At 41.3% G+C, this 21,296-nt stretch overlaps 2 protein-coding genes and 1 long non-coding RNA gene across 6 annotated transcripts in view; 2 read left to right on the forward strand and 1 right to left on the reverse strand.

Annotated features, from left to right (window-relative positions):
- The window catches only part of UBN2 (ubinuclein 2), a 41,886-nt gene extending 38,360 nt beyond the window's left edge, over positions 1-3,526 (forward strand). The window contains exon 16 of one of the 2 annotated variants that reach the window (XR_014172492.1): positions 530-566. Coding sequence is in view for 1 of the 2 variants with exons in the window: in XM_081928549.1 (XP_081784675.1) it covers positions 530-579 (50 nt within the window). In the remaining variant the exon portion in view is untranslated. Of the gene's footprint in view, positions 1-529 lie in introns of both variants that reach the window. The other variant, XM_081928549.1, reaches the window with a different exon arrangement.
- LOC309379448 lies at positions 559-16,794 on the reverse strand. The gene is made up of 4 exons (XR_014172493.1): positions 16,589-16,794; positions 13,988-14,179; positions 1,333-4,638; positions 559-705 (listed from the first exon to the last, which is right to left on the reverse strand). It is a non-coding gene; the product is annotated as an uncharacterized lncRNA (long non-coding RNA).
- The window catches only part of LOC309379433 (putative RNA-binding protein Luc7-like 2), a 30,241-nt gene continuing 21,001 nt past the window's right edge, over positions 12,057-21,296 (forward strand). For 2 of the 3 annotated variants that reach the window (XM_081928587.1, XM_081928586.1), the window contains exon 1: positions 16,962-17,291. Coding sequence is in view for 2 of the 3 variants with exons in the window: in XM_081928586.1 (XP_081784712.1) it covers positions 17,231-17,291 (61 nt within the window). In the remaining variant the exon portion in view is untranslated. Of the gene's footprint in view, positions 12,230-14,001; positions 14,150-16,961; positions 17,292-21,296 lie in introns of those variants that run through there. The other variant, XM_081928589.1, reaches the window with a different exon arrangement.

Below are 21,296 nucleotides of genomic sequence, written 5' to 3' on the forward strand. Positions count from 1 at the left end.
AACAATGGCTTCTGAGAATGCTTGAGGACCTGTTTATCTCTACATCTCAAGGAGAATTCTCAACTTGGGATGAATATTGGGTTTTCACCTACTTTCATTATCTGTCACTGCATATATAAAATAACAAGTGAACTGAGCTCTTTCATAAGGCATTTTTCTCAAATAAATATTTCTCAGAAAGAATTGGAGTGGAATTTCAATGAAACAGACCAATTAACCTATCTCCCACATTCTTGCTTCTGGAGTCAGGTGCTGGGATACTGGCATATCTGGCATGGCTAGGCCTCTTAGTATTTGCCTACTTGCTAAGTTTTGTCTTTGCCAGTTTTGAACCCAGCTGTACTATTGGAATGTACTACATAGTGTGGCAATGAATTCCACAAAGGCGTTGCATGAAAATTGTTTTTGTTGTAAAGGCTGCCAAGTGGGAATGCAGGTTTCCATCATATAACATACATTTCGTGAGAGTAATTTACATAATAAGACAATTTACCTTATATGAATTCCCCCTTTCATCTTCAAATTCCAGATGGAGGCCAAAGTAAAGGGGACACTAAGTTACAGAGGAAAACCCAGTGATGTCCTGATGAGCAAGGGAGTTAAAGTGGTTCTGCTTTGCTGATGGAGACTGACCAGTTGGGAAAGTGCTTACGCGGACACAGAGCTGCTGTTTCTGTCAATGTTTACATATTCTGATTCCAAGCACTGTGGTGAGGAGGAGGAGGAGGAGGAGGAGAAGAAGAAGAAGAAAAGAATACTTGATCAAAGAGAGAAGGAAAAGGAGGAAAGTGTTCATGTAAAAATGGTTCATAGTTTGATATCTCCTAGTGAATTCCCAAAGCCTTTTATCCTTTCTGAATAGCTCAGAAAGGTTTGGCCAAATAGGTTCAGTTGTCAAACCTACAGCAGCACAAACCTTCTTTCAGGCTGATATCTGATAGAGGATCTGTGAAAGGAAGCTAAAATAGACATCTCTATCCATCATGCAAGTGAGGCCATACATCTGTTGTCCCCAGGGAAGCTTACAGTATATGCCAGTTAGGAACATTCTGTAAAGCTTTGGATAATGTGGCATATAAAGCAGAAATTGTGATTATGTAGAAAAAGCAAGGAAGAAAGTATTTTCTCCACACCAAGCTAAGGCCATTTTGTCACTATCTCTTTGAAGAGCCTAAAGATTACAGACGGGGAGGATTGTTCACCATAGGTAATGTCATTGACCAGGGTAGAGTTTTTCCCCTCTCAAGATGGGAGGAAGGGAAAAGTCGGAGGGTGTTCTGTAACCATTCTTCAATTTAACTTCATATACTCAAATATAAAATGAGAACTTACTTGGCTTCATCAGACCAGATCTTGCTTTCAGTATCTTCTGAAGAAAGTCTTTTCCTGCCCTTAATCTTGCTGTAGTACTTCAGAGTTGCCTTATTTTTCATAAACATAATCCAGAAATCTCCAGTTTTGATCCTTTGTGAAGAAAGTGTTGTCTCTAGTTCTTCTCCCTCTTTTAATAGCTCTAAAAAGTCTCACACTGTATTGATTTCCAGCTCACAATAACTACATGTAGCTTGCTTTTGTACAGAGTCTTGCTTTTCTCAGTACTGTTCAAAGCCTTCTCCAAAGAGTAGTTGAGGTGCCTTCAGCCTTGGCTTAAAATATGTACCTCCAGCATTCCTAATACCTGCATAGCTAGGAGGTATAAAACCTGACCCCCTTGTTGCACAGGGACACAACTTCTTTGCTGACATTCAGTTTTTGATAGCAATATGTTAGATGTTGGGGAGGCAAATCTTGTATTGCACTTCGTAATTATTACAGAAGGAATATTTGGATCAAAATATTATTTTGTTAAGAAAAATCAAGAAGGCATGAGACATTGTGCTCTTCTGTAAAAAGTATCTATTTTCTCTCACTTAAATCTTATTAAAACATTTTGACCAGTTCTAGCCTGAAAAAACGGAAAAATCTAAGTAATCTGAAAATGAAGGCCATTGTCCAATAAAGGTATATGTGCATGCAGGAGAACATGTATAGCTGGGGGTTTCTTTGAAACTTCAACTGCAAATTGGTTAAGCTACAGTTTAAGCAGACAAGCAGCTTGTCTGTTGAACAGTATGAGTGGCTGCATTAAAACTTCAGAGAAATCTTTGGCTCTTCATAGTGTTCTACCCACATACCTGTATAGCTTTATTGTATATTGGCCTAGATCACACTTGCTGCTGCCTTCTACCAGACACATTTTTGTTTCCAGGTATGTTCCTTCATCTTAGAAAGCCAGGTATGTTATATTTACTAATTTAGATTTCACACTAATTCTATATGTAAAAAAATATACATATATTTAAATAATATATAATATAAACACAGTAACTGAATGTTGGGTTGAGCCCACTAATAAAGAACTTTGCACAACATCATGGAATAAAAAACTCAGTTAAATATTGAATTTTACCAAATGCAAGATAAACAAAAGACTTTTCTAAAATATTTCTTGTAGTTTGGTAGAAGAGATTACAAACTTGTCATACTTAGTTCAGAATATATTTGGCTGGTTCATTCCCCCAAACGTTAGAGTCCCAAAACTATTAACTGGTATATTTTCTTCTCTTACTCATTTTGCTGACCCTTGAGATAAAGGTAAAAACTTCCTTGCTCACCACAGCATATATTCCATGCATAAACATACAAAATCTTACATTCTCTGCAAGCTTGTTACTATAGTGTTGGCTTTCCCTTGTAGCAATTTAAAGCCTGCATTGCAAATTAAGTATTTTTTTGAATCCTTTTTTAATGTATCTTGAAAGTGTGACTACGTTGAAAAAATAAAAATAATAAATGCAGTTATTGCTTGAGTGAGGTAGAAATGTATTTTCAATGAAATTCCATCAAATGTGAGGTTACATTGGCTTAACTAGAAGGAATTTAGTGATAATTTGGCATGTGATGAGTCTGCCTTTGCAGATCTTATTATGAACACTAAATCTTAGGCAGGCAATATTCCTTTCCCCCCTCTGTTCATTCTAATATGCAGTAGGAGAAAGTATGGAGGTCAAATGTTTTTCTGGCAGACTTAGTTTTTTGCTTCCAGGTGTTTATCACTGATAGAAATATTGTACCAGACAATTCATTTATGTCACTTTTTCCCTTTTAAGCTCTTCTGTATTTATAAAGCAAAATTATAGTCCATGGTTAAGCTGCTGAAAAATGAAATTTTCCCCTTTAGAACAAAATAGCACAAATTGCCTGCCCCTTTAGTATAGCTCATGCTTATTCTAATAATATATTAAATCAGTGAATGAGTTGATAGGTCAGACTACAGTCATTCATCCCGCCACAAAAAAGTCAAACAGGAATAAGCTGGGCATACAATGCGAACTCTCAGATGATCAAGTTTCAAAAACAGCCAGCTGTAAGTATCTGAAGACATTGTGAACCAGTAAAATAATGATAGATGCCAACTCTGCACTATGTGCACAGTAAAGGGGGCAAAAGATATTGGAATGAATCAACACAGTGAGGTGCAGCATTTTTTTAAAAAATTAAAAGATATAGGCACATGAGCTGAATAGTTGGATCTAATGAATTGGCTAGAAGAGGATAAATAGCATTCTAATGCGGTTTAATTTGATGAACTTCCTGCATAGTAAGATTCCATTTAGTTGTGTGGTTGCAATTCAAGTTGCTCTTGTCCTAACCCCCTCAGTATTCACAAGCAATAAGTCAAAGCTGTTATTCTGGGCAGCTGAGCTGAACCAGGAACTAAAATGGCAAGCTCACTCTGAGCCTCAAATACAAGCAATAATTTTCAAGTACAGGTTTGGAAATTGAATATTATTTAAATTATGCCTCCTGCTATGTGTGCTTAACCTTATGGGAACACACTAGCAATTTCTAGGTTATCTGGAATTTATCCAAAATCTAGATAAAGGATACAGGCATTGAACTACAAAATGCAAAAACGTCAGTTGTCTTAACAATATATTGTTCTCCTCCAACCTTAAGATAAAAGTTGATGGTTTAAATTACTCCTTTTTGTTCAGACTTTTATATCTGCTTGTCTCCCGGAAGATGGTTGGGAATGTTGTCAAAGTCCCAGGTGTGGGTGCTGTGGGTTTGACATCTGTTTTATTAAATAAGAAGTGACTTTTAATTTATCCAGTAGTATAGGCTGGAAGTGGGGTAGACAAGCAAGATGACACTTCTTTCCATTTTTAGCAGTCTAATCCAACCTCTGCATAGCCTCTCCACTTGGTACAAAAGTAAAGATTCTGCAATTCCGAAGCTACCATCAGTTATACGGAACCATAATCATCTGACAGATAGTCTCTTAAAGCTCCCAACTGTCTTATGTTTGCTGCTACATTCGTGGAAAGAACTTTTGGCTATATTTATAAGTCAATTTAAATCTAGTTTACAGATTGGTTTTAGAGTTGGTTGCCCACAAGAAGATTAGAATGTGTTGATTTATTGGAGTGCATTGGCAACAGATATAGTGACTGCGCTTATTTTTTTATTTTGGGACTTTTCAGGATAGTATTGCAGGGAAGAAGTAAAGCCTGCAGTCAGGCTAAGCTTTGGAAGGTTTTCACCCAGGTCTCTTCCAGTGTTGGTCATTGTGGAATTGCTTGCTTTTTCTATTTTCTAAAAACGAAACACAAAGGTAAACAACTGATCAACATTTTATGCAATTTAATTTTATGGCAACGTGTAAAAGTTTTTATATAATTTGGTTCTGTCTCTGAATAGTGTTATCACTCCAACTTACTTGATTCAGGCCTTTGTCCTTTTGTTAAGTGCCTTTTCTTTGTTTTTTGTTCCCAACTTTCCTCAAAATGTATACTCAGAGGTCCTAAAGTGCTAGGAGGTATTTGGAAGAACCTTGAACCTGCCAATATGACTTTATGCTGTTAAAATGACTTTTCCCTTCTGTAATTAGTGTGTGTAATGTTATCACTGCTGTATCATGGCATTCATTATTAGGTGCTTGCTTTCACACATGGCAGTATTCCCGACAGCCCTAATGTTTCATATGTTTTCTGTAACGTTAATGTTTACTTACAAAGGTGAACATAGACACAGGTGAGAGTATGGTAATTAGGTGTATTTAAGCAACTGTAAGGAAATGAGTGGTTAGTTGGAAATGGGCTGAACTATTCTCACTAGAGTTTCAGGTTGCATATTAAATTTTAGTATAATAGTGCTAGTCTGATAGTGGTATAAATATTGAATAAACTTGAACTGGTATTCCTAAAGTGTGACACAATTCTCAACAAAATGTAACATTCTTAGCAAAAAAAAAAAAAAGAAGAAGAAGCACTGAACAAATTTCCACAAGTTATAGAAATTGTATCAAGAATTCGTATTTCTTAAATCAAAATAGCAAAGTTAATTTCAGTTCCGGGAGCACAAAAAGTGCTGACTAAAAAGGTAGAATCCTTTTCATATTGTTCTACTCCATCTGAGGAACCTGTTCTTTGGATCTCTAGGCAGCTATCTGGTGACAGTAGTGACTAAATATTCCTACTTAAAGTGACTGTTTCCCATGCATATTGAGCTTCCTTGTGTTGCTCAGATACATATCTAAAAATCTGTCAGAATTAGTCACACAAGAATCTTGCAATTAAGTAGCAAACTTGCTAAATTAAAGAGTAGCAAACTAGTTTCAAGCAAAGAATTACAACAGGATTTTACTTAATGTCAATATTTTTATGACGCCTACTACTGTAAATTAATGAACTGTGAGAATAGTAAAAATGCAACCTAGCAATCAGAATAAGTAAATGTGCATTTTAAAGCTTGTTATATATTTGTAAAAAAGTAATCTGGATTTTCTTTAACAGTGTATTATTTAACAAGGTTTTACTATCTCGAAAACAAATCTAAGTTGCATTCTGTCAAAATAATTCTGAATCAATGGTTGGGCACTCAGTGCTGAATACTACTATACCTGTTCAAGTGAAGGTGGCTCATTGTGGCTGAAGGAGATATTATCTATGTGGTGAGTTAGTTTCTTCCTAATTCCAGTGCAAATATGAGAGGAGATTGTTCTACCTCTAGTCAAAAAAGGGGTTTGAACAAACTTCAGTTTAGCAAGGAATGTTCTAATTGGGAGGGAAGAGAGAGACTGCCATGCCCTTGTTTGTTTGAAGCCTGAGCTATGGCCTAAAATTAAGCTTTAAGGAACTTACATCATTTAGGAAAAAATGAGCTTGCTCTAAACATAACTTCATCAAAGAACCCCAAAATGTGTCATTTTCTATGGGCGGAGGTATTAGGGAAATATGGTGGTGTGGAATCAGTGTGACAGTGCAGAAATTGCCCTTACTCTTCTCTGAATCCACTTCTCAGGACCCTTTTGCTCAATTTTGCCTTTTTACAGCTCCCACCAATTTTTTGGTGGTTGAAGTTTTAAAAGAGCTTTGAGAAGTCTTTGTTCCATATAGCTTTTTGGAACCATTCGACTCACTCGCTCCAGGAAACGCAAGCTCCATGTTTAGACCATTTTCAGTTCTTTTCCCTAATTGAATTATCCTTTCGTTTGGCACAGCAGAAAACCAGGGTTCTCTAGTTTTATCTTACAATAAATGTTGCATTATGGAGCAGTTCTTGTGCAGGATAAGAGTGTCTTTGTTCCATATAACAAATAATTTTCTGAAGCCTTCTCCCATTCCTATTGTAGACGGTTAAATAGTGTACACGACATTCAATTATTTTTCACCTCATTAAGGACTGAGGGTTTTTCACTTGCTGTGCTGACATTTAGCAGCAAAGATAACAACTGGGTATGCTCTTGCCTGACATAAAACATTGGCAGAAACAAGCAAATTCAGAGGAAGCTAAATGGTAGGCATGGCATGTTTATTTAGAAGCAACTGGTTTTCAGCACAGGGGGGCAGGGATGGTCTTTGTTTTCATCCTTTCCCTTCTCTCTACAAGGCCTTAGTTTGATTCAGTAGGCAGTAAAATAAACTATGCATATAACTAGACTTATCATTCAGTAGCACATATACGTTTCCCATGCTGGTGTGATGTTTACCCAAAGAAACAAGATATAGCTTTTTGAATGTGTATACTACAGAAATATTTTTGTAACATGGAAATTAAACTCTAGATAAAAAGCAAAAAGACTTTCACCAGTTCAAAGCTAGTGTCATGAAGAAACGTCATGGCTTTAAGAACAATATTAAAATCTGATGATGTAATGCCTTGATTGACATTATCAAATATGCAGACATGAAACACGTAACTATGGGAGAAATATCCTTCATTACCATCAGCAAACAGAATTTGATAAATCTGCAAGTGAATGAATACCTCACCTGTACACAGAGAAATGTCAGTTGGACATTTTAACTAACTCTTCCTTTAGATACAGTAGATCCTCCTCTACATGTAAGTCAAGTTAGAATCCTGATACTTTTCTGCCTCCTCTTGCACATTTCAGTGTTGGACCTTGTGTGGTTTAAATAATTGTCTGACTAAACTCCCTGATGTTGCAACTGGTGCACTTTTGTCATTCATTCTCAGTGTTGGAGGTAGATTCTAAGCTTTAGAGTATTTGGACTGCTGGCAAGCAAGCAAAAACTCAATTATACTTACGTTACTTTAAAATAAGCTTAACTTGACCTCAAACCTGCTGAGCAGTGTTGAATTTTTAGCATTATAAACTAGCTCTCCCCCTTTCCCCTCTTAGCACATTCAGACCTGAACATTACATTTCATCCATTGGTATTTTCTAGGTCACAATATGTTTATTATAAGTGAGTGCCTGTGTCATTATAAATTCAGAGCATTGAGCAGAAATTATTCTGGAACAAAAGAATAAAATGCATTTCCTAATAAAGGGAATCACTCAACAGTAGAGCTTTGAAGTTTAAAGGCTAGCAGTTCTAACCTTTCTGCTGAATCGTGTGTGTGTGTTTTCATCACTTATTAACATTCAGTTGGGGGAGAAGTAAGCTTTTAATACCTAGCTCAGTTGGCTGTACATTTTAATAGAAGAGGTTATACAAAGTGAGGAAACTTCTACATAGTTAGCTCACTACTTGACAAAATTGGCACATGAGTAGTTTTAAAAAATTACTAGTTTGTATACCCCTCCTTAATGTAACAAGCTTCCTTATCAAGTAGTGGTGCTGTAATAAACCATACTTGGCAAACACATCTGAAGCAGTAGCTGTGTTCTAGGTTCCGCATGTAGGCTTACTTTACAAGTTAGAACTGGAGTTTTTATGTAACTGAAGGGGAAACCTTTGGCTTCATGTGGGGAGAATACTCTCCTAAAACATCTTCCATGTGATAATGTACTCCATGCAACAAATATAAATGGCTTCTCTTAGAGAAGGGGGCTTGAGTAGCCAAACACAGCTACTTGATAACTGGTGCCAACTGCTTTTGGTTTTGCTTTTTAGGGAGATGTGTTCTATTGACGTGGCGTAAATGATTTTATCTTTTCCTCCTCTCTCAAACCGAATCTGAACACAATATTTGAATTAACTTTTTTGTAATAATCTCAGGACCTGAAAGATTGTAGCATAGTGTGTCTTAAACGATGTACTGTACCAGCCATGAATTTTGTAAATACCCCTATCGCCCTCCTTTTTGTATTTTTGTTCTTTTTTAAAATATGTAAGGCTCCTCACCAGAACTGGTGCTTGCTTACTATCCATCTAAAACTGGAGTAGGAAAAAGGGAAAGCTGCTGTCACAATTGCCTGCCCCAGTTCTAAGTGTACGTTAAGGTTTGCTCAATTTTTAAAATGCTATTTATCTGGGAAACAAATACTTTTACTCCTAGCACACTATATCATGGTTTGGACCTGAACAATAACATATTGAATAACATATATTTGTTCCAGAACCAAAATTGCTTGATGTCAGAAGCAAGCAATTTTCTTCATGGCATGCCTGCCTCTGAAGTCCAGGAATTCCCAGTTTTCACACTTCCAAACAGGGTGCAGATTTTTATTTTTTTGCAACAGACTTCCTCTAAGAATGCATCTGTAGTTAGCTAGCAGATATCTGATCTGAAGTGGGAGCCTTGTTCAATTGAGTGTAGGTGTTCCTGTTCTTAACTATGGCAGGGCCTTCATGAGTGTTTTTTTCCCCTTTTGTATGTGTCATGTGTCTGTGCTGTATTAAATAAAGAGGAATGTACATATAAGCCCATCCGTCTTCTGCTATTTATTTATGTATTTGAAGCCACTAAAACATGCAATGTTGCTATCAAATAATGCATTTTTAAACCCAACAAAACTAACAGTATAGGGAGAACAATACTGAATCAGAGTACAATGAAAATACAAAATATCAAAGCAAAAACTAATATACCTGATCCCCAAATGATCACAAAAAAGATATTTACAGAAGCAAGAAGAGGGTTGTGTGTTGTCAAGGCTACATGTGAAGAAAAATCTTCAGTCTAGGTCCAGTTGTCAAAAATGCGCTCTCATGACAGTGGCATGTGAAGCAGCACCTTGGCTAAGAATGCAAGAGAGCAGGTAGATTCAACTAGAAGCTATCCTGGACACAGGCAGGTTAGGGTCTAAAGCACTGAGCCCTAGGGCTTGCCGATCGGAAGGTCAGCGGTTTGAATCCCTGTGACAGGGTGAGCTCCTGTTGTTTGGTCCCAGCTCCTGTCAACCTAGCAGTTCGAAAGCACATCAAAGTGCAAGTAGATAAATAGGGACCGCTCCGGCGGGAAGGTAAACAGCGTTTCTGTGTGCTGCTCTGGTTTCGTCAGAAGCGGTTTAGTCATGCTGGCCACATTACCCAGAAAAACTGTCTGCGCACAAATGCCGGCTCCCTCGGCCAGTAAAGCGAGATGGGAGCCGCAACCCCAGAGTCATTCATGACTGGACTTAACTGTCAGGGGTCCTTTACCTTTACTTTTTTACCAAAAAAGTACCATTTGGTCCTGCAAATGGATTGGGAGCTAATGAGGATGACAGTACACCAGCATTAACTGCCAGTGCCTCTGGCAGATTTCTTTTGTATTAATTTTAATTTGTATTAATTTTAATTTAGTTCCCATTGAGGCTTTTGAATACTGCACAGGCACCCTCACAATAGCACCTTGCAGTAGTCTAATCCAGATGTTACTAAGGCACACATAACTGCTCAGGTCAGACCTCACCATGGAGGATTCCAACCTAAAATGGGAAAAGACTGCTTGTAATCCAGGCATGGGATACATTATATTGTCATGTTACTGCATTATAATGTCATGTTACTGTTACTCTTTTTCCTAATACTGTACTTCAGATGTGCAGAAGTAATTGAACACAGAAACACTATTAGAGCTTTTTCATATACAACCACTTCCGATAGAACTGATAAACTGGTGATATTTCTTGCCCATTGTAGAGCTGCCATACACTTATTTACTCAGGTGACAGGATTGTTGTGAATTGGAAATACTGTAATATGTAAAGCATCCCTTAATAAACTGTTGAATGGTTTTTAAAAAGCCACCTTGTAGGCAAATTTGGAAGCTGGAGGAATTATTAGCAGAACTATGCTAATGAAAAAAGGGATGCATGATATTTTGCAAGCATTTTAAAATGATGCATTTTACAAGGATGGTAGGTGAGCAAATAACTAGGAAAGAAACGCAATGTGTTTCTAAAGCTCTGTTAAGTTTATCTTGGGGGAAAAATGCTGTGGTGGCTTACCTCTGAATAAACATGCAAGGGCTGTTATATGCATATTCTTTGTAAATATGTTTATGTATGAACGAAACCTTCGTGTTTAACACTCTTAGTGTTAACCTTAGTGTTTAACACTCTTAAACCTTAGTGTTTAACACTCTTGCTCTTCCCGGTATTCATTCTGCATTCAGCAAGAGGCGAGTTCCTTCGCAATGCAGAGAGCCCTTACTTAGCTCTATGGGCGCCTTCGTGTGTCTAGAAATATGTGGGGCAACGTCCGGCATGCAAACGTCACAGTGTTGCCGGATAAGCAAGCTGCGACGTATATGGAAGGGGTGGGACCTGTCTACGAAAAATGCGATGTTAGGTACAATAACAGGATTGGAAGACTTAAAACTGTGTTAGCCCCAGTGGCCTAATGGATAAGGCATTGGCCTCCTAAGCCAGGGATTGTGGGTTCGAGTCCCATCTGGGGTGAAGTTTTTTCCACCCTTCCTCCCTCTCTGTTATTCAGTTTACATTTTGAAGCTGTTTGATGGTCGGAGGAAGGCGCGAAAGGCATTAACTACAGTTATACTAACGGTAACGTGAGGGACACGCAGAGTAGTAATATTCTGCTGACTCTCTCGATGCTACTTATGAGTGACTTTGGCACTGTGCGTAGCTTTCGTGCGGCGTGTTCATTTCACACAGCCTTTCCACAGTAAAACTAATCATTTCACAGCCCTCGTCTTCAGCACACGGAGGCTTAGCACATTTATGGCATAACACGTGGTGGACCCCAGCCCGCTTCATAAAAGGAGGTTTACGCCACGAATGTGCAGCTAAGCCTTTACGTCGCCTTTGAGCACTTTCTGGGACCCACCAGGGCTGACCACTATTGGGAGTCTGTTTGCAGCCAGGCAAGGCTGGCGGTGGAAGAGCCGGGCTGTCAGGGCACCTCTGAAAGTTGAGGTAACGCAAAGGGAAGCTGCTTGTGCTGGGAGAACCAGCGGTCCTCAGGACGTTGTGGAACTGCAATTCCCGCCGTGCCTGGCCCGAGATTTCAGGCATGGGGGTAGCGGGGCGCGGGGGCAGCTTCCCCCCAAATCGAGGAAATACATAGAAACACTTAACTGACGAAATGGATCGCAGAGATCTCGGTTCTGCCCCCCTCCCCCCACAGAATTCCTGGCCACGCCCACGCGTTCGGAAGTTTGAGTCCAACAGCCGTGGCATCCGTTGTTTCCTCGCGCCCTGCCTGCTCAGTTCGCTCCCCCACGTCACGCCTCGGCCCCGAATTTAGGCACGAGGTTGCCGCTACGCCCACGCAGCTCGCTGAGTTCGGTGGATCTCCTGCAGGGCGGGTGAAAGAAGCTGTTCCGCGTTCCCCCGTCGGCTGATCTTATTGGCTGAACCTGGAACGGCCTGCGGCGTTTCATTGGCTGAGAGGAACCGAAGTGTTTGGCCAAGATGGCGGCGCTGGGTTCGCCTCTCCGTACTTTCCGCGGTCTGCTGCGCGAGCTCCGCTATGTGCAAGGCGGCCGCTCCTACCGGGAGACGGAGGCTTACCAATATCTGAAGGAAGCCTTCCGCGCCCACCGGGTACGTTGGTGAGGAGGAGTCGGCACGGCTGTGGGGTCGCTGCGTTAACAGAATGTGTGTCTCGCAATGTCGTTTATAATGTCGACCTTCTAGGTTACAGTAATGCACGCTGCGCGCGGCTGCCGTGGATAACTATAGCGTCTAGCCTCTTCATAAAATTGTAAGAGTGCATTTCGCGCCTCAGGGTCTTCGCTATTCTCTCCCTGCGGTTTTATGGGTCCAGTTCAAGTTGTTAGATCCAGTACACTGCACCCAAACTGCTTTGTTTTATAGACCAACCCTCTTTTTGATGTCTGCTCCCAGCTTTTATCAGCTAAGAAAATCATCTTGATATAAAGCAATTTGAGCGAATGAGACCAATAGGGTAAAGAAGGCTGTCTCTGCACATGGTGTAGAGGGAAGTGAGGGGCATATGGGGCTTCTCAACCTGGTAAGGGGGCTCATCTAAGAGAAGGAAAACACTGATCCTAAACCTCAGCCACTTTGCAACTATAAACATTTGTAATAAAGGCTTTGGGAATAAACCTTGAGGAAAAATCAGTACCAACTGCCTTGTGGGACATCTTCAGGAGAAGAAAAGGCTAAGAAGTAAACCCTACCTACACCAATCTGGAGTGGAGGCCCTAAGATGGCTGGATGGTGCCTTGTACGCCTTCTTCCGGCAACTCCTGTAGCCAAGCTGGTGCCAAACATATTGCTCTGCTTTCATTTAGACTACATATGCGAGGTCTTGTCTGGTCAGCCCAGGACTTCTGTACACACTGCTCAGGCTTATGCCCCGGGAAGGTCACTTTGGTGCAACTAACATAGTGGTACCCCTGGAGGCACACTCCAGTGTCTCTAGAGCAGAGATTTTCAACCTTTTTGAGTCCATGGCTCCCTTAACCAACTACAGGAGTGGCACTCCTATGGGGCTCGGGAGTCCAGTTATGTCACCCCTTGCCTGCAGAGCTGAAATCCTTTCACACTTTTTCGAACAGCCTCTCTTGTGGAGTGTTCTCTCAGCCTCCTGTCCTCTCCCCTCTCCTTGGGAGTCCTCTGGGCAGCCACTGCTGCTGTCCCTGGTCTCTTGAGCTGCTCCCCCTTGCTCCAAAGAGAGGTACCTCCTCAAACTGCTCCACAGGGGCCTGGGACTTATCTGTTCATTCCCAACGGCAAGGGCTGGAGGGCTGGCTGGGCTCCCTCAACTGCTTGCTTGATTACTCCAAGGCCACATCAGCTCCTGGCAACCAGCACCCCCTGGCCAGCCCAAGGCACCATTCACCTGTGGAGCTTGTAGCCAGGGCTGCAACAAACAGCTGTGCAAGCTTTTGGGAGGCAGAGATGCAAGAGGGCATCAGAGGAGATAGAGAAGAAAAGAGAGACAGAGGCCAGTCTTGCCCGTGACACCCCTGAACATCATTCAAGGCACCCCAGGATGCCACAGCACACTGGTTGAAAACCACTGCTCTAGAGATAGACAGATGCCAACAATTGTCTATGACTAAGTGTATTAACTGCAATTTCTGAACTTTTTTCAAAAGCAACTCCATATAGATTACTGTTAAACGCAGTGACATCTGGAGGTTACTAGAGATGTGTTAGGCCATCTCTTTCTGGGTAGAATCATAGCTAGCATAAAACTGATATGCTTGTTTAGCTTGGCCATAATAATCTGATCAAATTAAAATGTATGTAGATCTAGCAAATTCCACAGCTTGATGGGATTCTAATAAGAATGCATAGATATATATTTATGAGGTTCTTATGTTCACCTACCTTTCTGTCTGCAGGTAACCAGTGAAAAATTATGCAGGGCCCAGCATGACCTACATTTCCAGGCTGCCACCTATCTCTGTCTTCTGCGTAGTGTCCGAGAACACTTAGCATTGCATAAGGAATATCATGGCAAAGGAGAGCGGTCAACAGAGGAGGCAGCTGGTCTTGTAGGCCTTAAACTGCCACAACAGCCTGGAGGGAAAGGATGGGAGCCGTGAATATAACAAGATTTGTTCTTACTTCCTGAGAATGCTATATTGAGTTTTATTTTTGAAGAGACACATTTGTTCAAATAAAAATGCTTGTATGAAATATAGGACTCTTAACCAGAAATTTGCAGTGCCCTTAAATGTGTTAAAGTACAGTCAACTCTTCTGATACATATATTTGGTTGCTTATTCCATCTTCCCTTTCAGCCTGCCTGCACTGCCATAACAAAGTGTTAACTATACAGACTGCAAAGTACGTATGATGAAGACTCAGCTGTTTTCCCAACCAGGATTTTCTTTGATCCATTGAGTTAAGAAATACTAATTTGGGGTACAATCCTTTCCACACTTACCTGATAGTAAGCCCCAGTGAACACAGAACTTACTTCAAAGTAAACATGCACTGTAAATGTGCAGTCAAAGCTACCTTTGAAATTGATAATTTAAATAGTTTAAATGTCAACCACCTTGCAACTAGCCAATTCAAAATCAACAGTTAAAAACTAACATGATATGATATGATATGATATGATAAAGCATCAGTTATAAAAACTACAAACTTACTATTGCTTACTTTTAGAAAGTCTGTGTAAGTACGGTAAATTGTATCCGCTAAAACGATGGCCGTTAGTGCCAGGCAGGCCTCCCTAGAGAGGACATTTTATAGATAAGGTGCCATGCCCAACTGGATCCTTTTTCCTGTCACCACTTGCCAATCCTTTGAAGATGGAGGGGCACAGCAAAGGGGTACTGAAAATAGCTGCAAGGTTCAAGCAGTCTTGTGTGGTAGAATACTGTTTTTCAAGTATCAGGTTCCCTAGCTGCATCTATCTTTATAGGTAATCACCAACACTTTGAACTGTACCTGGAAATGAACCAGCAGCCAGGCTAGCTATTTAAAAACAGGTGATGTTTGAAGCATATAGTTGCTCCACTTAATAATCTGGCAGAAACATTTTGTAGTAATTGAACATGTCTAGGAAGTCTTCAAAGGCAGCTACACACAAAGCACTGCCGCAGTCTGAATATTGCTTAGATGGTTATTCATGAGCCACTGATCTCTGTCTAGGACACTATTGGAAGGTACTGGATACCATGAGGATCATTTAAGCATCCAGTATTCTGGATTTAGCAGAACCCCTAGCTATGAAGCTAATCACACAAACAACACTGTTCAGTACCATTCTGTAACTGGCCTGCTCCTTCCATGATCAGAAAAGCTACCTTCTAACAGTACATCTGACTTGTCTGGATTGATCTTTGGTTTATTGGCCTTGCACATCCTAAAATGTAGGTATAAATATATTAAATAAATAAACATAAATGTATAGGAAACTAGATGGACCCTAAAGTATAAATACAATAATGTCCATGAGTAGTCTCCCAGGACCACCTTCTGGAATTGGCTGTCTAGGTCAGGACTGAAACCACTAAAATAACAGTCCCAACCCATACAACCTATTCAGAAGATACTGTCAATGATATCAAAAGCTTTCTAGATATGCTGAACAGCGTAGGCCACAATGCATTTCCCTCTCCTGGTATAGCCCATCCATCTGGGCAACCAAATGAGTTTTTGTATTGAAGCTTAATTAAAATACAGTGGTTCTTGAACGTAATTCATTCCAGGAGTCTGTTCGACTCCCAAAACCGTTCGAAAACCAAGGCACTGCTTCCAATTGGCTTTAGGAGCTTTCTGCACTCAATTTGAAGCCGCGGAAGCCGCTTTGGATGTTTGGCTTCCGAAAAACGTTAGCAAACTGGAACATTTCAGGGGTTGCAGTGTTTGAGAGCTGATTTGTTTGGCAACTAAGCCATTCGGGAACCAAGGTACCACTGTAGATCCAGAAGGGTGGGTGGATTTGTATGGCAATCACTCAAAGACCATGCATTGTTTTCGGGGGGGGGGTATGTCAAAAGAAGAAGTCTTTAGAGGTCTCACAATTGCCTCTTTCAACACTACTAATAGTCAAGGTGCATAATGTGCAAGGCAGTTGGCTACGCTCTGCCAAGCACCTTGCCCATCCCCAGGCTGCAGCAAAGTGAAATTCATCCATCAAAGTAAGAATGGATGGTTCACTTGAATATATCCATAAATTGAAAATAGGAGCTGATCTATATACTAGATGCACCCATATATTGAACTGCACAACTAGCACCATGTAATATGCAACTAGTGATGAATCTAAACTTCTTATTTATTTTTATTCCATCTATCTTTCAAGAAGCTTAGAGTGGCCTACAGTTTCAGACCATAGTCCTGTGAAGGATATGCTCAAAAACAGTAACAGGCGCAGGGTTAGTGGGAATTTAAAACTGGGACTTCTTGGCTTATGTCAAGTGATGTACATCCTCTAGCCACCCTATTCAAAAACGATGCAGCTATTATCACTTCTAAACTGTGGTCAGTCGTTTGGCTACGAAAAGGACTTTTTGAAGTTCCAAGAGATGGAGAGGAAGGTGAGCTTCCTCCACGTCTGTGGCAAAAGGAGTCGTTTTCTCTTTAAGAACATCTGCTAGGCCGCTGACGCTCGTCTGATTCAAAGGACAAAACGTCACAGAAAGAGGCTACGGGTGTCGCCTCCAATCAGCTCAAGCGGCGACCCGAAGGCGAGACGGCAGGAGGCGAGAACGCCTGACGTCTCAGGCTCGACGAGCGCCTGGTTTAGCCAATCAGAGCGATACAAATAGTCGGGGAAGGCGGGAGCGCGCGCGCGCAAGGATGTCCGTTACTGCCAGGCTGCGCGCGCGCGCCTAGCGAGGCAGGCGAGAGAGGAGTGAGCGCGCGGGGGGGACTGGCGGCCCTCAGATACCGACGAGCACGAGGCGGTTACCCGCTTCCCTTTCCCGTAAGAAGAGGCGACGCTTCGGCTGCGCCGGCCTCGGAGGAGAAGAGCGTGCGAGAGAGAAGCGGTGCGCTTGAGCTCGCCCCTGGGCGAAGCGACCGCGGCGTCGGCTTCGACATCTTCTAGGCCGCTGTGGGCGGGGCTTATTCGGACTCGGCCGGCCCTGCCGGGTCCCGCGCGCTTTCAGGATGTCGGCACAGGCCCAAATGCGCGCGATGCTGGACCAGCTTATGGGCACCTCCCGGGACGGTAAGAATGATTGCCTGCCGGTCAGGCTCGGAGAGGGCGGGGGCGCGTCCCCCTCGGTCGCGGGGAAAGAGAGCAGAAGGAGCAGGAAAGGCCTACTGCGATGATTGGCAGGTCCTGCGCCGCGGATCCTTTCTCCTCCCCTTCATGGGCGGGGCTTAAAGCAGGGTGAGAGGCCCCCGCTCGGGAGCCGCCACTACGATTTGTAAGAGGGACGTGTGTATGCCGATGCGGATGTTCAGGGAGCGGGAGAGGGATGCATCCTACTGCGAAAAAGGGCGCCTCTTTGGTTTGCAACGCACGCAGGGGCAACGTTGGCAGTGAAGTACTCAAAATCATATGGGCTGCACTAGTTAATTATTAAATTCCCCGTGCCACTCTTCATTTTGGCTCATCAGTGAAACAGCAGTTCACCTTACTCTGACCCGGTTAGGGGGAGCATCAGGTCATTTCGGTCACTGTAACTGTCATATATGTTTTGCCTACTGGAGATCTGACCCAAACCAGCATTTCAAGTCAATCCTGTATAACTAACATTGCAGAGAAGCATTTTTTAATAGAAATTTTAAGCATTGTCTGGCTCTGTTAAAAATTCTGCATTTATGTATTTTATTATATATTGTATTTATATCCCACCTTTCCTTCCAAGGAGCTTGAGGTACCATACATGGTTCCCACCACCCTTTCCATTCATACAACAGCCCTGTGAGGTAGGTTAGTCTTTGAAACAGTGGCTGGCTCAAGGTAACCAAGTGAGCATTGTGGCTGAGTCAGGATTTGAACCCTGGTCTCTCAGGTCCTAGTACAACTCTCTCCACAACACCACACTAGCTCTCCTGGGGAGTTCGTTTGTTTCTAGCTTTTTTCCTTTTAATTTCACTTTGAAAAATCAATGGTACCTGAAATAAAACACCTTAGAAGTACATTCTTTGGAAAGGGGCTGTTGTGACCACATGTCTCATAGTAAAAGCAGCAGCAGGAGTAAGCAAATATTCTAGTGACCTGTTCATAGATTTGAATAGAATTCAAAGCATTCATCCATTAGTGAGTTAATATTAGTCCTTACTGAAAAAGTTATTATTCCAGGCACACAATAGGTTATTGAGGAAGGGAAAATATTGAGCAGTGAATGTATTGTTATATTAAAAGTAGATATTGATACATATTCAGTCTTTTAAAGCTACTTTAATAAAGTGATTCAACAACTTGCATAGGCAGTTTGCTCAATCTAGGATTCTATGAGCCTTTCTTACCGTTTCATCTAAATCAGCTATAATGTGTTTTGTCCTTGGGGAAATGATGATGAGCTTCTCCTGGCAGCCTTTTAAAGTATGTATGCCCATATGAGCCCCTATCCACTTCAGTATCATTGGAATAGCATCACATTACAGTACACCCCACCATATATGGGCATGGTGGGAAGGCTTTTGTGAGAAGTTAGTTTGTAAGAGCATCCCTACCAGTTTCAGAGTTGGCACACCAAGGAAGTCTTGGGCAAGAAGCAAGGCTGAGAGCTTTATTAATTTTTCAAATTTATATTTTTATAGCTTGGTTGCTTTTCCTATGCTTTTTCAATTTTTTTGTTTTGTTTGTTTAATGGAAAGCTGAGCTGTAAGCATTGTACAACTTAAGAATGATAATACAACAGAAATCCAATAAAACAGTACTAACAAAATATTAAAAATATAAAAACAAGAATTCAGGAAATTCACACAAATAAAATACAGGGTCTGAGATCATGGGCCAGGAAATGTCTGGGCAATGACATACAGTATGTTTTAACGAGTCGCCTGAAGCAATTGATTGTTGCTTCATGTATGGCAGAAGGCAGGTCATCCCATTGTACACGGACAATAACAATGTCACTAAACTGTGGACTTGGAGTTGGGATGCTAAGTGTGGAAATGAATATTTATGCTCTACACAAAAGTTCAGAGGTGGTTTCTTTTAGACGAAAATAAATTATGCTGTTACACTGTTGCTTGATCAGGTGAGAGAACTTTCTCATTTAAAACCTATGTGTTTTACTTTTTGTCTTTTTCAGAGCAGGGGATTTGTTCTTGGTCAACTTTCACACATGCTGGCTGTGTTTTTTATGCAGAAACTTTTTAAGGGCAATGGATGCTGTTAAAGAGCTCTTACCATCAAAAAGTTCTTCCCAGTGCTTAGTCAGAATCTTCTTTCTTTTAACTTGAATCGATTGCCTTGGGTCCTAGCCTCCAGGGCAGGAGAAAACAAGCTTGCTCCCTCTTCCCTGTGACAGCCCTTTAGATATTTGAAGATGACTATTAAATCTCCTCTGTCTACTCTTTACCAGGCTAAACATACCCAACTCCTTCAGCAGTTCCTCATAATGCTTGGTTTCCAGATCCTTTATCATCTTGGTCGCCCTCCTCTACACACGTTGCAGCTTGTCAATGTCCTTAAATTGTAGTGCCCAGAACTGGACACAGTACTCCAGTTGTGGTCTGATTAAGGCAGAACAGAGCAATACTGTGACTTCCTTTGATTGGGACACTAGATTTCTGTTGATGCAGCCTAGAATAGCATTAGGTTTTTGTTGTTGCATCACATGGTTGACTCAAGTTAGCCCCTAGATCCTTTTCACAAGTGTTACTGGCAAGCCAGTTGTCCCCTATATTATATTATATTGGTGCTGCTGGTTCTTCCTACCTAGGTGTAGAACCTTACATTTGTCCTTATTAAAATTCTTTTGTTTGTTTTGACCCAGTTCTCCAACCTGTTAGGGTCTTTTTGAATCCCGATTCTGTCTTAGGCGGCATTAGCTACCCCTCCCAATTTGATGTCATCTGCAAATTTTATGAGCCTCCTCTCAATTAATCAATTCAAGTCATTTATAAAGATGTACAACAACGGGCCCAGGATAGAACCCTGCAGCACGCCACTTGCCACTTTTTCCCAGCATGATGAGGTACTCTTCATGAGCACTCTTTTGGTTCAGTCAACCCATTACAAATCCACCTAACAGTAACTTCATCCAGCCCACATTTTACCAGCTTCTCTGCAAGAATATCATGGGGTGCTTTGGCAAAAAGCCTTACTGAAATCAAGATAACACTATGTCCACAGCGTTCTCCTGGTCCACCAAGTTTGTAACGCCATCAAGAAAGAAAATGGGACTTGTCTGGCATGACTTATTTTTGAGAAACCCATGCTGAGCCTTAGTGATCATAGCATCCTTTTCTAAGTGGTCACAGCCTGACTTTTAATTGTCTGTTCCAGAACCTTTCCCGGTGTTGTTGTCAAACTCACTGATCATTAGTTACCTGGGTCTTTTTTCTCCTTTTTAAGATGGGTACAATATTTACCCGCCTCCAGTGTTCAGGGACCTCGCCTTCTTTCAAAAAGTTCACAAAGATTATAGATAGAGGCTCTGTGATTACACCTACAAGCTCCTTTAGTACCCTTGGGTGCAGTTTGCCAGGCCCTGGAGATTTGAATTCATTTTAAAGTATCTAGGTGTTTCCTTACCACTTTTTTCCTATCTTGGCCTGCAGCTTCCTCCTTACATCATTAATTCTGGTATCACCAGGTTGGGCACTGCTTTCCTCTTGGGTGAAGACAGGCAAAGTAGATGTTGAACAGTTCTGCCTTTTCTTTGTCTTCTCCATGCAGAGAACCTACTACTTGCTTATTCTTTCTCTTGTTTCAAACACAACCAAAGAATCATTATTATTATTATTAACCTTTCTTGCAAGCCTGAGCTCATTCTGAGCTTTGGCCTCCTGACCTTTTCACTGCAGATTTTGTCTACTAATGTATACCCTTTCTTCATTGTACATTTTCAGAAGGTTCATCCATGAAGGAAAATTTGGCACATTAAATGCAGAATGGCATTTTGAATGGTGGCCATCAGGGTAAAACTCTTGGTGAACTGCTTAATTGCCATTCTGCATATTTGCTGCATAGCATTTTGAAGTTGCTTTGTTAAGCTACATTTTAAAGTTAACCTGTGTAATTGTCTCCTTCTATGGAGATGCTTATAAC

Source organism: Podarcis melisellensis, assembly GCF_964234715.1.
Source record: "Podarcis melisellensis genome assembly, chromosome: 10".
NCBI classification, from domain to species: Eukaryota; Metazoa; Chordata; class Lepidosauria; order Squamata; family Lacertidae; genus Podarcis; species Podarcis melisellensis.